The 17,769-nt window shown below is 34.8% G+C and overlaps 1 protein-coding gene across 1 annotated transcript in view; it reads right to left on the bottom strand.

The window, feature by feature from the left end:
* LOC120626423 (protein amalgam-like) overlaps positions 1 to 15,428 on the bottom strand; it is a 129,957-nt gene extending 114,529 nt beyond the window's left edge. The window contains exons 1-3 of the mRNA XM_039893948.1: positions 15,353 to 15,428; positions 12,585 to 12,656; positions 6,372 to 6,377 (exon numbers count right to left, since the gene is read on the bottom strand). Coding sequence (XP_039749882.1) covers positions 6,372 to 6,377; positions 12,585 to 12,656; positions 15,353 to 15,428 — 154 coding nt within the window. The remainder of the gene's footprint in view (positions 1 to 6,371; positions 6,378 to 12,584; positions 12,657 to 15,352) is intronic.
* Positions 15,429 to 17,769: the final 2,341 nt, after the last annotated feature.

Below are 17,769 nucleotides of genomic sequence, written 5' to 3'. Positions count from 1 at the left end.
AAATACAAGTTTTTAGATTTTAAAACCCCTGATGTTTAACATCATTCTACTGAAAACCCTTCCATTTGCTACCCGTACTAAGAGAGTTGTAAAAATACGTAAACCTCCCTATGTGGCAATGGCCATCTTGGACTAATTTTCATCAAACATAGCAAAGAACTCTCTGACTAAATCATCTTCAACCGCTATGATGCCGCAGACAGACATAAACGCACACACACACTCACACACACACACACACTCACACACACACACACACGTAAATATTGACCACTCACTTTTTTTCCCTATAAAATGAAGGTTTGGTGTACGCGCGTGATTTCTAAATCACGTACGACCTGCTTATTTTTAATTATCTCCCCATTTTCATGAATTTCTTCTCCATGAAATCACCGACTGATTCCACACGTATAATCATTTGATTGCACTTTGAATTGCATGTTGCGCATGCGTTTGTGAAATATTAAGTCGCCTGAAACCCACTGTATGTGTAGACTAAATGGCTTCCCTCATTTAGCGCATTATCTTTCCAGTTCATTTATTTTTACCATTTTACTATGACGTTTTAACATAAAAGATGGTATTATAATAGATCAAATAGAAACAAAAGTCGTTCATTTCAAGTAGGCCTACTATATTAGCACTTTTGAAACATCAAGTATTTTTGCAGTGACTTTGCTACCGGTTCGCCAGCCTACTGTCAAAAAAAATTCAATAGAAAACTCAGCAATTGATATTTTCCAATAACATACAGGTATATATCATAATCATTTTTATGTCTTGAGAGTGATCAAATTAAAGTGGCCTACACCAGCTCTACCACACACCAATGTCTTTAATAAATCCATGAATTGTCTAGTAACCACGAAGAGGGAAAGGTAATTTCTATTGTTACCATCAGGATCATCTTATAAAAGCATATACCCAAATGAATATACCGAACCCCATTCATGAGGACTTAAAAGAGATGCATACAAGTAGCAGGGTATAATAGGAAAAGGTACAAGATTATATTTAGGAAATATTATATTTAGGATTATATTTTTATATTTAGGAATGAAACATACATTTTCGCCATACTAGTTTAAATGCAATAATTCATTTTCTTCGTTCTAACTAAATTCAAGGGTATTCTCACGGTATTATGTCCCTACCATAGCACGTCTACATATATAGTCTAAAATATGATTGAAAGAATTATTGTATATGTTTGAAGCGTCTGTGTGTGTCTTTCTGTGGCAACATTTTTCCCGAACGGATAAACCGATTTTGATTTTATTTTTCTTTTGTTTTCAAGGTGAATTAGCCGGGAGTGTTTTTAGCTAAGTTTGATGACAATGAATCCCTGATGCAGCCATCTTCTTCACCACAAAATAGCGGATTATAATTTTTTTTTCAAGAATAATGAGTCAGAGTGTAGCCCACTAAGTCACCCCACTCTAAATACGAACAATATGGCATCATAAAACTGATATTTCAGTTCACCGTTCTTTGTATCAAGGGACGGCAACGTAATTGTTCGTAAACTTACTAACTTTGTTTGCAACTCGCAATAGACCTTGGAGCATCATGACGTCTTGAAGGTCCTATGGAGTAATAATATGTTTGTCACACACCATTTAATTCTCGAATAGTTTATGAGACTTTTGAAGTTTAGCATTGGTTGCTTATTATTTATTTTTTTGGAATGTCTTTTTCTTGAGCTTGTTTATAGTATACTTTTGAAGTTGTACTTCGTTTGGCACGTTAGGGGAAAATGATGAGAGTAATGTCTTTCGATGCGCGTGAACACTGTCACAAGAAAACCGACACCCTGAAGTTAGCTATAAGGTTTGACAGTACTCTTTCAGTTCTCAAAGTCTGCAGGGTTACTCTGTTGATTTAATTGATACAATTGAACAAAAATCTAAATTTCAATGTTGAGTGAAACTTGGTTGTCCGATAATGAGTCTATTAGTATTCCAAAAATAATTATGTTTATTATGTCAATTTATTTAATGATGTAAAGTCGTTTTTTTGTGATTTTTTAAAAATAAATTATTTTTATTAATTAATTAATTATGCGTAATAATAAAACTTTCAATGAATTAAATATACTTGTTTCTATGTTAGTTTAGTTTTTTCTAGAAACGTAGAATAGGGCGATTGATAAAATCCTTGAAAAGATTTTTATCTTTATGCCAAAGTAGTATAACTTCTAACGCGTGTACATGTGTACTCAAACGATTTTTTTTTAGTTTTTTTTTATTGTAATAACGAGCCGTTGCCCGTGTTTTCATCCACGTTCATAACGGTTTTAAACAAATTACGTGGGGTACTTTTATCCCAAAAAATGTTTAGTTTTCAGGGATAAAAAGTACCCTGCGAGATTTGTAAAAAAAGCATATCTTACTCGGCGTCTTTTAATAAAGCAACCACACTTTTGCATTTATAATATGAGTATACCATAGCGTGTAAACAGAGTAAGTACTTAGCGGGTCACGCAAGGTACACGTCCTGCAACGTGCCGCCCTGAGTCCATCAACCTGAGGCGTAGGTGTTAACACTCATGTGCCTGTAATAGCACTGGCAACTACGCCCTTCAGACCGGAACATTGCAATTATTCTGCTTAGCGGCAGAAATAAGCATGGTGATACTTCCCCGGACGAGCTCTGTCGAAAAAAGCTCTACTACTAGTTCAATAATCTGTGAATCTTTATTATCATCAGCATAAGTAATGACCTCCCGATAGCTGAAGGAAGGTACATGTCCCAACATGCTGCTTCAATGTGAGTTGGCAGGTTACGAAACTGTTCTTATCGTTGCATTTAATTTGATATGATATGTATTTTTACTTTATTTATATTGGAAAAAGATAAGGTTTTAAAATACGGATGTTTACGAAAACACTTAGTTTTTAAAAATGTAATTTAAATACTTGTAATATTTCAAGTTAGAATCTTAAACGCAATGAAAAGATATAGCCTCTCAAAGCGTATTTCCAAGTCCCATCTCACTGTTCTGTTCCCTGAATGCAATCAAAACCTAAAGGGTACTCGTACTTCCCGGTGACCTACAATACTGCAATTTTTGATGAAGTCTACCTTCAGAGCAAACAAAGAGGGAATCAGTAATTATATTTTTTAGAAACATAGTTTTGCCCTGGTAGGACGCTTCGGCCGTGGTTAGTTACCCCTCTACCGACAAAAACGTGCTGCTAAGCGATTTAATGATCCGTTACCATGTCGCGTAGAAACCGATTTAGCCTGCTTACTTTTAAGACCTTTTTAGGCGTGATTTCTGTCAAGGGATAACTTGTAGTGGAATAAAAAAAAACTAAAACTAGTGGGTCCAATTTGTCCTTTGAGTATCATTTCGGTAATCTAAAATGAGTTTTAACAGCCTTATTATAAACACAATATTACCTTACCTCAGAAGTTTTCCAGACTAATATTATAAATGCGAAATTATTATATATTAATTTGTTTGTTTGTCCTTCTTTTACGCCCTAAATAAGCAACAAATTGACTTGAATTTCGGAATAGCTCTATTTATATCTAGTTTGAAATAATTATATGTTTAGGGCGTAAATAAAAAAGTTCTTTTTTGTTTGTTTCAATGTTAAAAAAATATTTAAATTCCATTCAAAACCAACTTTTTGTTTGTGTTGAAGCGACCCGGTCTTTTAAGTGAATTAATCACACGTTTCCTTTAAGTGCCTTTATTGAGTATTTCCAAATATAGCTAATTTTTCTCTAACTTCTAAAGCGTATATTTAACAATAAAATCTACAATAAATTATGTTTGTATTTGTCAAAGAAATACGTTAACACGATAACTAATTGTAATGCTTTCCGAATTTGGAATGATTAGAAAAAACTTACCGACAGAATCCGTACATCCAAACCACACTGTAACTCCCAAAAGTATTACAACGTTATAAAATTGCAGCCACATCACTAACAACCACTCACTAAGCCCGTCACAACAAAAAAATATTTAAACTAAACTTGTACATTGCTCAAACTAAAAAGTCTCAATACTTGTACTCGTGTTACGAAAATCGTCGCTCAGAAATTCTGCACAGGCGGTAATATCCGTCCCGTAGCCCGAATGGTCCATTTGCAACTGTGGGACACAAGTTTGTAGTTGAAGGAGCGGATCCTCGGCGCATGCGTGATAATCAACTCTTAATAATATGTGTTTATGTCAAAAATTGGTTAATGCTATACTTGAATCACCTTTTCTAACAATAGGTTTCGCCGATTATTGGGGCCAAGTAAACTATTTTTCACCGTACTGAAAGTGCGACAAAATATTCTTACATTTATCTGTAAATGGTAATTAAAGAACTATTCTTAAAAAGATCCACTTGTTTTACATACTCGCTTATAAGGTGAAATAGGTTTAACATTATAATAGGTATGTTATTACCCACATTATAAAGAAATGGCCTAGAGGTTAGGACTTCAGCTTCACTTTCAAAGGGTTTTTTAATCTCATCTCGAACGCTTCACATTTCTAAGTTGTGTACGTTTTAAGCAATAAAATGTCACTTCCTTCAACGGTGAAGAAAAACATCGTGAGGAAACCGGCATACTTGAGAGTTCTCTATAATGTTTTCAATGCCGTACTCGTATATAGTTTACCACAGCCTAACGACTTATCATTGTGCGAGGAGACTAGTGCCCTGTAGTAAGCCGGTATTGGGTTGAAATGATGATTAACAATAGCTATTTTTATTGTAAATAATTTTATTAAAAGAAGAAATAAAAAAAAAATATAAAGAAGACTTGCTTCACAGACTTTTGAAATATCAAGTCTGCTTGTATGAAGTGACTCTATCGCCATTTTGCAAAACAGATTCTGCGAAATTAGCGAGCAGAAATGGAAATTGTTTTGACTAGCCTATGTATATAAAGTAGCGGTATATACGGGTAATTGTTTGGGCCAATTGCGATTAATAAGAAACGATGGAGGCTTTATGTTACGAGTATATCTGTAGTAAATATTCCTCGATACATCAGTATTCATCACGATAAAATAAAATTTTATTTACGGTGAATTAGTTTGAGTACATGAGCCCAGATACTCTTTGAAGGGCGTGCGGTCGTACTACCGCCATGCTGTACGCTTTGTGACGTGTTACGATTTGAATAAGAAGATTCTAGGTATAAATATGATGCTAAAATCTTAATATATATAAATCTCCTGTCACGATGTTTGTCCGCGATGGACTCCTAAACTACTTAACCGATTTTAAATTAAATTGGCACACCGTGAGCAGTCTGGTCCAACTTAAGAGATAGGATAGCTTAGATCTTTAATTATAGTTGCAATTTTATTCTATTGCAAATTATTTGTCTATAATTAATTGACAGTCACATGACAGTCATACTACTATACTCATTTAAGACTTAGCGATACTGAATACTTTAAAAACAAAATCAAACGCAGACGAAGTCGCGGGCCACAGCTAGTGTAATATATGTTTATGTCTATTCACTTTCCTGTCTTGTTTTAAAGAAATAAATACTTTGTTGTAGTGGTTTAAAACAAACCAAACAACAAACCAAAACACAATTCTGTCGTGGATAATTTAATCACGTCATACATTGAGAAGGAAAGAAAATATGTTTATTATTTACTTAAATAAGTCACACACTACAATATTTAACTCCTTAGATGCACCCTCCGCTAATTCAAGACAGCTCAATGCACAACTAGCAGAATCGCCAGGATATCACTTGTCATGTGTGGCACAACATAGTAAAAGTTTCCAGCTCAGCGTTAGCCTACATTGCTTGATCAGTATGCACCTTTGATTTTCAGCTAGAACTTCAAGCCAGGTTATGCAGACGTGTTTATTCATTAATAATAATAATAATTAAAACAAAAAAATACAAATGCAACAATTATATAACGAAATTATATAACAAATATTACAAAAAGCACACGCTTGTATAATAACCATACAATATGATACAAAAAAACACAAATATACAACGTGTAACCGAATTACGAATTACTGTTGAAGGGTGTATAAGTATATTTATTTTTTCATACAAACGAATTCAATACATTCTAAGTGTATGACAACCCTATTGAAGATAAAATACCGTAAGGCGCATAGTACCTACGCTACGCAACGCGCACCTAATAAAGTGACATGCATCACACGATTCTAATTTGGCATGGGATGCTAGGACTGCATCTGATTTATTTTCAGTAAAAACTATGGCGGTGGTTTCCTAAAAACTAAAAGCGTTTCGTTTTCACAGATAAGTCTCAAAGACAGTAAATAATGTACCTCTAAAGCATGTGAAGTAATATTTCGGTTTTTTTATTTACACGTTGTATTTGTAATAAGTTTAAGAATTAATTGTAGAACTTACATCTCACCGAATATAAATAAGTCCAGTTTAATATCTTGTAATAATAGATTCTAGCCATTTTGCGTGGAATTATGATAACTTCTGAGGCTAATAAATAGGCTTCAGTTGCCTACCTAGTATCTCAATGATAACTTACTCCAATTTCAATACTCTGGAATCCACCTACAAAAATGTACTACCGTTTACTGTTTGTTTTTATTTCTTAAAAGTCCTTATTAACTAGGCCTACTTTAAACTGAATTGAAATTTGAATTAAGAATTTGCCACAAAAAAGCCTTAATTTTAGCTATTAAGTGCAGAAATGGCAGAAATTTCAATCAAATTTAATATCTCAATACCTATGTGGTTACGGCTTAGCATGTAGTGGTGGCTAATTATTTATTTGTCTTTGAGATGGTGATAACAAAAAAAAACAGTTAAGTTTGTTGTAGGCTCTTAGACCAGTGTGCGTTTGGAATCCTCCTAGCTTTCGTTTTAAGTTAACGAATGTAGTTATCACCATCACCTAACATTAATGGTAACATATTATATGTTTGAACGCTAAAATAAGTGCCTGGGATCTTAAATAAAACATTTTTGTATTTGAATTTATTATTACACCCGTACCTCTCATCAGTTTGCACGCGGCATCGTACCGTAATGCTTAATCCCTTTGTGGCACGAATTACCGGTAGAGTGATAACTTAAGTTACGTCTAAAGCTCGGTACAAGACTAGGCCACAAAAATCTCAAAAATTATTAGTGTGCAAGCTGCCGTTGCAGGGATCAAACCTGGGAACTTCTCATTTATAAGACGATAGCACTCACCAGGGTGTTCGTTATAATGTATATCTGTATATTTTATGTGCGGTCTAGCTTTAGTAACAGAATATGCACGAATTTCCTTTCATGTCCCCAACGACATTTCCCGTTGGAATTATAGAGTTTTCTTTTGACAGTTTCAACGGGCTTGCTCTCGTGATTTGCAAAGAATATTTGCTCTGTATAGCAGTAATCTACTTCTGCCGGTATGGTTTAGGAGTGCCTATTCATTTGAGATGGCTTGGAATTATAGCTACATAGTAACTCTTACCTTTTTAACCCCTGAAGTAAAAATAAGGGTGTTTTAAGTCTGTGTAGGTTGTTCATTGTTAACGGGTGAACCGATATGAAAGCCGATTTTTATTTAACGAGGTCGCAATAGCTATTTAAATATTTAATATCAGCTCTTTTCTCAGCTTAGTTTATGCATGGAACAATATGCATCGTTACACTTTCTTAGTTATTTTTATATAAGAAATAAAAAATATTAAATAAATGTAATTACACATATCTCGTTTAAAGTGCCTTATTGTGATATGGACCTTAAATAAATGTTTTAAAACTGCAATGTGTGCTTCTAGATGGCACTCGCAGAAGCTTTTAAACCACTGACGTAAAAATAGAACTGATATTAAAACATACCATAGCAAAGTACTCGGGCTATTGCCTGATATATTATGCAGGTTCAAATATCAACTATCCTAATTTTTTATAAGCATTTAAAAAAAATGTTTTCTCCAAGTGGAGGTGAAACACAATTTTTTTTATTTATCTTATATTAACTAGGAATTTACAATGCCTTAAATATTCTACTCCTTACTCATTGAGAACTCGCAGCAGCTACAGATATTGTCATTTAAATCTGTGATGATCTATGGTGTGATGGTCAATCGGATTTAATATTCTTCTTTGTTATCTTTGTTGCAGGTGTTGAAGAAGCCTAAGCTATCGGATTCAGTTATAATTAGTAGCATACAATGTAAGCAAGTACTATTATTAGTTAACAATAACAGTTGGCAGCTCTGCACGCGAAGTTTTAGACGAGTAAGCCCCATGAGCTAGTAATAGCACCGGTAACCAAGCTTTTCAGACTGAAACCCAATAATACAACTTGACCTTATAGATAGATACTAGTCGTTTCCACTTTTCTTTTCCGGATACATAGACAGAGTTTTGACCCACATTTTAAACCGACTTAAAAAAGGAGGATTTTCTCAATACGATTGTTTGTTTTTTTTTCAAATATTAAAAAAAAATTATTATTATTATTATTATTATTATTATTATTCTATATTTGATACTCGATTACTCCGCGGAATTATAAACCGATTTTGAAGGTTCTTTTTTGTTTGGTACGTTTTACCTCAGAAATGGTCCCATTTTAATTTGGTGAAGATTGGTAGGAGAGATCCTGAAGATCGTCGGAATTCTTCCAATATATAAGGTACACCTATAGCAATTTGCCTATTTTTTAAAGGAACTGGTGCATATTCTTTCGAGCACCATATAGTCAAGTGGAATTGATCATGATAACCATGGAGTGCTACCGGAACTATACAATCTTCAGTATTACACGGTTTGCGCTTAGATTATGATATATCACTGCCAAGCAATTTATGCTCATCACAATAAAAAGCTGATGGCGAATTGCTCGGACAACTCCTTAACCTATAACACCCAGGCCTCGGAAAATGCAATAAAAAAAAACAACCTTGTTAAACAACTAAAAAGCAAGACATAAATATTTTCTACAACATTTTTAAGCCAACAAAGCAGATTATTTTTTGTAAAAAAAATTTAATCAAGATTTATCCGCGTTTTTTTGGTCGGTTCCTTAATATACGACTTATATATAATAAAAGAAAAGTTTAACATAATTCAAAAGATATTTATAGTGACACACAAATAAAATATTTCGTAATAATTCTAAATTCTGGCAAATAAAAAGTTATAACATCATTATCCTTCGGTACCAGTTACGGCACTTTTTCCCAACATTTCTATAACATCCAGACGATCAAAATTTTTCTTACTTGTATGAAATATAATTGCTTCGAAAATGATTTACTCACAAAAACATTCTACAAGTTTCCAACTATTACTTTGAATGCCTGAAATTTTAGTTTTTTTTGTCCACTACAAGTTAAGTTAGCCCTTGACTGCAATCTCACCTTATCTAAGATAGCGGGCTAGCCTGCTAGAGGTATGACAGTTATATTAAACCCAAATGCCTAACGAGTGACAGCGGAGCGCTAATCGTTTATCGGCAATTATGTTTGTCGCTAGATTGGTAACTAGCCACGGCAGAAGTCTCTTACTAGACCACACCAGGGAAAATTCCGAAATCATTGAATTTATTGAACCCGCGACCTTCCACTTATAACCACAGCGCACACCACTGCGCCAAGGAGATCGTCTATTAAAACTTAAATATTTTTCCGAAGCTAAAAGTATGATTTCCATCATTCCAGAGTTCAAAAATTGAGCAAGCCATATTTTCTTATGCATTCAAACAGCTTTTAACATTTACTTTCTTGAAGAGTTAAAAAAAGAACAAGCTTTCTGTAACGTAACAAATTTGTTTTACTATTGGAAAGATAAATAAGTTTTGAAGGTACCAAAAACCAATATCACGTAAAGGCGTGCGAATTGAGTTTCAAATAATCTAAACTTTGAATTCGATTAAAGGAAACACCCATTTCACAATATGTGTTTTTGTTTTGTTTTTAAAAAACACCAAAAATATTTAAATATAAATAATCGTTGTCAGTCGTATTAAAAAAGTTTTTTAAGTTAATCAAAAACAAGTTAAACTTCCTGGCCCTAGTCTACTTATTAATCTTTCCGAATAAATATTTAACATACTTTTGGTAGCATTACTTTCTTCTTTCGACAAAACATTACCAATGTATGCACAATCTGCAATAACTACGCTGTAGTCTTATAAGTCTTATCCCGAGACCAGGACAAATTGGGAAAGCTTCGGCTATATCTAGTTACCGCCATACCGACAAAGCCGTGCCACCAAGCGATTTAGTATTCGCGTATAAGGCTACGTAAGAACCGATTGCCATACCCCTAATTTGTTAGCCCAATCCAATCTCAGACTGTATCATCCAATACCACCAGATGAAATCAAGGCTAAGTTGTAGTAGATAAACAAAAATTATTATTAATAAGAAACTTGAAATCGTCTGTCGTAAATGTAAAATAGATACAACTCTTTTTGCATCATATTATAACCGTTTACGAGCTTACTAGGGCACGGGTCTTCCCCAAACTGAGAAGGGTATAGGCCGTTGTCCAACTCGACTCAGTGAGGATTGGTGTACTCGATACGATTACTCTTTACTATATTCGATTGAAAACATTACATAGAACTGCCAGGATTGCAGGTTTAGTTACGATGTTTACCTTCCGTCGAAACAAGTGATATTTTGAATTTAAAACGCACATAAATTGGAAAAGTTTATAAAAAGAGATGCGTGCTGGAATTTGAACTCGCCCTCCAATCGTGAAGACGAAGTCCTTATTACCTCTACCTATTTTGAAAAACAATGTATCGAAAAGGCTTACGGATCGAGTTTAAAGACTAAACTTTTAATTTTTTTATATTTACTCGTATATCATAAATTTGGATGTCGAGAGAGGTCGCCTGAAAATCAGCGCTGAAGCAGTAACCACTGCTACAGCATAACGCTTTAGCGATACTCTGTTTGGGAGAAATAACACCACATAACATAGAATAATTAATAATAATTTTTATTTAGTTACCTAATTTTAAGATGCTTTTTTTTTATAATTTAAGTCCTCATTTCCTGTCCTCCTTTTGTAGCGTGTACTCTCTACGTTAATTCCTATGTGATGTTTGTTCCCGAATAAAAAAGATTTATTATTATTATTAAATTTAAATAGTCGCAAAATGTACAAAACACAGTCAAACAATAACAAGCCAAGTTAAATATGATATCAGAAACTCTGTCACGAATATTGTTACAACTTTGTTACAGTATCCGTGACAAGTGTTATTTGGGGTATAGTGTTGTTCCAGCGTCGACTAAAGGTTCAAAGTAAAGCCAAATTAATCGATATACTCTCAGGTCTCAGAAACGGTTTTCATTTATTGGTAAATTTTGGTGAGTAGCTGTTTAAAAATCAAAATATAGCGCATTTTTATATAGGTGAGCTGTCCATTTAACGATTTATAAAAAGCTAACAGACTCATAATAATATTTGTTGTAATACTAATGCAACTATAGTATGTATATAACTATACAAGCTCTGACAGACGAGTTTCAAACACTAATAAATGCATCGAGAAATAATGAGCTCCGGAAACAAGGGCAAAAAAAGGCTAAACGGACACCAATGAACATAAGTCAGAGACATAACTGGTTTGATGGTATGATGTGCGACCCCTATTAAATTACTTGATAAAAAGCAAGTATTTGCTAATAAAAGTGAACTGGTCAAATGCACCGAATCAACGGCGATCGAACTTAGAATTTCGAGTCCATTAGCCTATCATAAGAGATCGACATGAGCCACTATCTAATTTTATTGTAATAACAAAATAATAAAGCGTTCAGCGTTGCCAATCTTCTCTAGAAGCTATGGCGGAGAGCTATGGTCGAGAAAACAAGAAACTTGTAATACGAAGAACGCTACCACACTGACTTTCGGATTTCATAAATTTGTTCACTATACAGAAACAAATGTGATCTCTCGGAATGTACTTTATATACATACTATGAAACTACAAGGTCCACAAAATATCTTGACGTGAACTCCAATAAACCTTTTACTGCTATCGTATAAAATCCTCTTCAATATACAATTTGGCTTTCGGTACAACCTCAAGAAAAAGCAAAGAGCCAGGTCAAACACTTTTCTTTTGCTTTTTTGACTTGGCAAAAGCATTTGACTGCGTAACAAAAACGAACATTACATGCGACAATTTAAATAAATGAACATTATTTTATGCGTTATTATGGATAGCCCGTTTAATTTCGTACCACCTAAAATTTATTTCATTGTAAGGATTCATAAGCGTTTAGGAATCTGTAGGCGCCATCTGTAGAAAGCAATCCAAAAGGGCAACCGTTATTAGATTACTTGTTGTTTTGGGTAATACAGAATTTTCACTTTCCTGCACCACAGAACGACGACAAATAGAGATATTCAAATCGGTCGAGTAATATTTAAATTTTTGCAAGACGCAAAAGTAAAATATTTCAAATAAAGTTTAGTATAATGTTTAGTGAAGCTAATAGAACAGATAACTTATAAATTCAACTTTCTCGATTTCTATAGAACGTGAAAATGTAGTTAAACCATGTTGGTATTAGGCAAATTAATTCATAAAGTTCATAATATAACTTTAGAGAGTTTTATTTAAATAAACTTACCGACAGAATCCGTACATCCAAACAACACTGTAACTCCCAAAAGTATTACAATATACAACCGCAGCCACATCACTAACACTCACAAAAACCGTCACAACAAAAAAATATTCAAACGATATTTGTACATTGCACTAAAACAAATTGTCTCGGCCAAACTCGTACTCGTATTACGAAAATCGTCGCTTAGGAATACTGGATGGGCGTTTAATATCCGTCCCGTAGCCCGAATTGTCCATTTGCAACTGTGGGACACAAGTTAGGAGTTAAAGGAGCCGATCCTCGGCGCATGCGCGTTAATCAACTCTTAATAATATGTGTTTCTGTGAAAGCTTAAACAGTGGTAAATCTAACTCTTAAAGCGCCTTTTGACGAAGCTATTGTGGCAAACTGAACTTTATTTACTCTCTCTTCGGCAAATACAAATGAAAATATTAATACAAAATTTTCACATGCACTTTTAAAATGTCGTGTGTCATAATCAACTCTTTTTAAAAGCTTTGTTCAACTGTGAAATTGGCGAGCGTCCACTTCTGGACATAGGACTTTTGTAGAGAGTTCCAAATTCCACGGCCCTGGTCCGCTTGTTTCCAGCGGCTACTAGCGACTCGTTGTCGCCTGTCCATTGACGCTGCGTTTACCTGTGCGGGGTCACCATTCCAGCACCTTGGAACCCCAACGTCCATCGGTTCTCCGAGCTATGATAACTCCGACAAATTATAACCGATTTAAATAATTATTTTTGTACTATGGAGGTTATAATATGTGTTTAATTTTGCCCAAACTGTGGTTGGAGATAGAGGACAGAACTCCAAAGCGGACAGCAGCAACCCCCTCATTTAAGGCTTAGCGCTACTGAATACTTAAATTTTTTTATAGATCTACAACTAAATTTACCAAATGGCACAACAAAAAACAAAATCAAACACAGACGAAGTCGCGCGCAACAGCTAGTAAGAAATAATTTTTATTTCAAATGGATCCGGATAAAGTCGCGGGCGACGGTTAGTTTAAATATACATAAAAATGTTTCGTATGAATCCAGAATTCTTGTAAAATGTTATATACAATTTCGGCATTCGTACCAGTTACGGAACTTTTTCCCTTAATTTCTACAACATCAAGTCGATCAAAGTTTTCCAATATGTAGAACATATAATCGCTTCGAATACGATTTACCAACACGAACATTCATATAGAATATGTTCCACTAATTTCTACGAGCTGTTCTCTGCGGTTACCTCGTTATCTATGGGTCTACACGTAATGTTAAAATAGTTTAATAACCGCTTACTTACATACGTACCCTGACCACATGACATCTAAGTCTCTTAGTGCTAACCACGTAATAGTTAGACGGTTGAAATTTTTTGTAGCCGTATCAAAAAATCAGAATAAAATAAACATTTAAGGCAGGTCTCATACAACAGACATGTTTTTTTATGCCGTTTTTTATAGATAATGGTTCGGAGCTTTCGTGCGCGCGTCCAATTCGCACTTGACCGGTTTTTTGGGTACTAATACTTTGTACCAAATATTAAAACGATTGAAATTCAACAACGATTTGTTTGCTGATGATGATCAATGGATATTGGAAGGTTTTATGGAAATTCTATATTTTCAAACTAGTGGGAAAACATTTGCATTGACAGCCGATTGGCGCAGTGGGCAGTGAACCTGCTTTCTGAGTCCAAGGCCGTGGGTTCGGTTCCCACAGATGAAAAATGTGTGTCGTCGTCTGATGGCGAAGTGTGTATTGTCGTAGTATATTTATTTCTTTACTAGCGGACCCTCGCGACTTCGCGCGCGTATGAGTCAATATAGAAGCTAGAAAAGATCTGATGCTAACATAATAATCATCGTGGCTATGTGCCCACTATTATTTTACGTGTTGGGTATACTGAGTTACTAAGTTGTTATTATTTCAGTTTATAGCATCGTCACAAACTTTCGCATTAATAATATTAGTAGGATGCGATCGATCGCTGTCCCATATGCCTTGCGACTTGCTGTTATTTGTGAAGAGTTTAAATGTACTTTATCTCCGACAATATTTATCAGATCTTCATTAGGATTAGGCAATACATGTTTGATAGTATACACTTTCAAATAAAAAAAATTGTTATTGAAATCGGTTCAAATTTAACGGAGCTATAAAGTAAAATTGATATAATACAAATCCTTGCATAGAAGCAGGCGTTACTTTGCTCCTCATACTCCACACCAAACAAATCTTCGGCAATGTACATGTTGACATGTTGACTCATTACTAATTATTATTTAGTAAACGAATTTTTCATTGTATAGTCAACATCTCCTGAGGATGCTCCGGTTTCGGAGCGAAACGTGCGTAGAGGGTACATTGCCGAAGATCTTTTTAGTGTGGAGTATAAGGATTGAAGAAATTATAAATTATAACATACAGATTATCCTGCTTTACACGGAGTATAGCAAATTAAGCTTAATTTTCATAATATATAATGAGATAAATCCAGCGAAGTGCCGCCCTGTGTCCATGAATCGGGGCGTAAGTGTTAAACCTCATGTGCCTGTAATTCAACCGCAATGCTGCACAGCGACAACAATGCTGCTTTGCGGCATAAAATAGCATGGCGGCAGTATTTCCCCAGAGTGATAGAGCAAATTTCCTTATTCCGGGTTAAATGCATAAATACTAAATAAGCATAGCGGTCGTCGTCGTCAGTCAAAGGACCCCATCTGAACGTTTGACTCGACGTGTCACTTGCATGATCGAGCACCGCTGAGCAAACCTGTGCACTCCGCTGGATAAGCCGAGCAAACCGGTGGCGCGTATTTACTAGCGCAGTAGGCACTTTCCGTCACCATTTAGACTATTGCTTTTAGCTAGACTAAGGTCAGCTTTCCACTGCAGCTACGTGAAATGAACGCGATGTGTAAAGTTGGTATTTAATAAATTGAAGCTGTTTTCGGGTTGGGAATGGATAAACCCTGCAGTGATAAGATTATTTATTTAGAAAACAGACCCCCAGATTCGGCGGTTTAATACCTTGGTTTGTTTAATCTTTTTAATGGGGAAAGGGACAGTCAAGAAATGTAAAATAAAGTCAAGGCGCAAAGAAAAGAAAAAACTTGTGGAGAAGCAACATACCGCACGTGCACAAGGTGTTTTTACTGTTTTTGGACACAATGCATTGCATAAAAAATAATGGCTGAATGAGGATTCTGTATTTTCTTATTCAGTGTCAAGGCACGGATCTCCTCCCACATGGTTTCGGCCGCAGTCTATCACACTGTCCCAGTGCTGCTTGGTGGACTTTACACGCCTTCGAGAACTATGCAGAACTCTCACACATGCAGCTTCCCTCACGAAGTTTTTTCTTCCGATGAAGAATATTTTGATTACTTTAAACTTACATAAATTATAAAATGTTACAGATGCAAGCTCTAGGAGCTTTGCTGAGCTCTGCTGAGATTCAAACTCTGCTGCGGGCTAACCTGTTATGGAGAATGGTAGTCATACTCCTAAGCGGTTTCTACGCGACGTCGCACGAGAACACTAAAGCAAACGTCTTTTCGGTAGGGTGGTAACTATGGCCACGACGTATGACTTCCACCAGACCAGACTAGAGAAAATTTAGAAATTATAAATACCCATATTGCCTTAAATTCACAGCGCTCACCGTTGCGCCAGGGAGGTCGTCAAGAACATGAGTTGAAGTCTTGTTTAGAATGTGGCTTAGCTAAGTTTTGATGGAAACCGCCTTTAAACGTATGCTTAGTGCTTATGCCGATGGTATAAAATGTACAAGCAGAGATACTACTTCTCTCTTGGAGTCGTTTGACGCAACGCTAATCGACAAATAATTTATTAATCAACGAAATATATTACATTATATAGAAGTCGTTTGTTATTGTTTTTTTTATTCATTATATTATTTTATAACGTGACAAATATTATTACTTAAATTAATATAATTATGATTATTATTGTGTTGTTATTATGTACATTAGTTTTTTTACATATTTATTAATTTTATTATGTACTTTGATGAATTTATCTAAAGTAGTGTTACAGTAAATTTATAAAGTGGGGGTAAATAATTAAACTTTAGACAACTATAAATTAATATTTTCCAGATATTTTATTTAATTGATTAGGAGTTGTACGAATTTGACTAAAAACAAATGTTCATGACATTGAGTTGGTGGGTATTTTGATATAAATACGACTGCTTTTTCGATTCACTTCAGTCCTACTTGAACGATGCAAAGATACCTCCCGGGGTCTCATTCGTTTATCACTAGTTTACGTAGTAGTACGTATTTATTCGCATGTGTGTATTTGCAAAAAAAATGTACCGCTAGTCATTATATCCTCCTCCTCTTTTTCGAAGGTCGCCTGGCAGAGATCGCTATTAAACGATAACGATAAGACCGCCTCTTGTATTCTACTTCTTTATTCATGTTTATATATGTTAATGATATATACAAATAAAAGTTAAAGAAATATACTACGACGATACACACGTCGCCATCTAGCCCCAAAGGAAGCGTGGCTTGTTCTATGGGTACTAAAACGGCTGATGAATATTTTTATGAATAATGTAAAAATAAACACCCAGACCCTGTAAAACATTTATGTTCATCAAAAAAACATTTACCAGTTAAGGGAATCGAACCAACGGCCTTGGACTCGGAAAGCAAGGTCGCTGCCCACTGCGCCAATCGGCTTTCAAATAATCCCTATCCCTACTAATATTATAAATGTGAATGTATGTTTATTTGTTACGCTTTCACGCGAAAACTACTGAACCGATCCTCATCAAACTTTGTACATATATTTTTGGAAGTGTTAGAAGTAATATAGGATACTTATTATCGTTTTACACCATAACGTCGTCGTTTGACGTTTTACACCATAACTCCGACAAATTATAACCGATTTAAATAATTATTTTTGTATTGTAGAGGTTATAACATGTGTTAATTTTTGCCAAAACTGTGGTTGGAGATAGAGGACAGAACTCCTCAGCGGACAGCTGCAAACCCCTCATTTAAGGCTTAGCTATACTGAATAATTATTTTTTTAGAACTTCAAAAAACAAAATCAAACGCAGGCGAAGTCGCGGGAAACAGCTAGTAATACATAATTATCTAAAGAACATTAAAAAACCCAAAGTGGCCATTTGCAAACAAAATAACCTGT

The sequence above is a fragment of the Pararge aegeria genome, chromosome 9, assembly GCF_905163445.1.
Source record: "Pararge aegeria chromosome 9, ilParAegt1.1, whole genome shotgun sequence".
Taxonomy (NCBI): domain Eukaryota; kingdom Metazoa; phylum Arthropoda; class Insecta; order Lepidoptera; family Nymphalidae; genus Pararge; species Pararge aegeria.
This window is presented reverse-complemented; position numbering and strand designations above follow the sequence as displayed.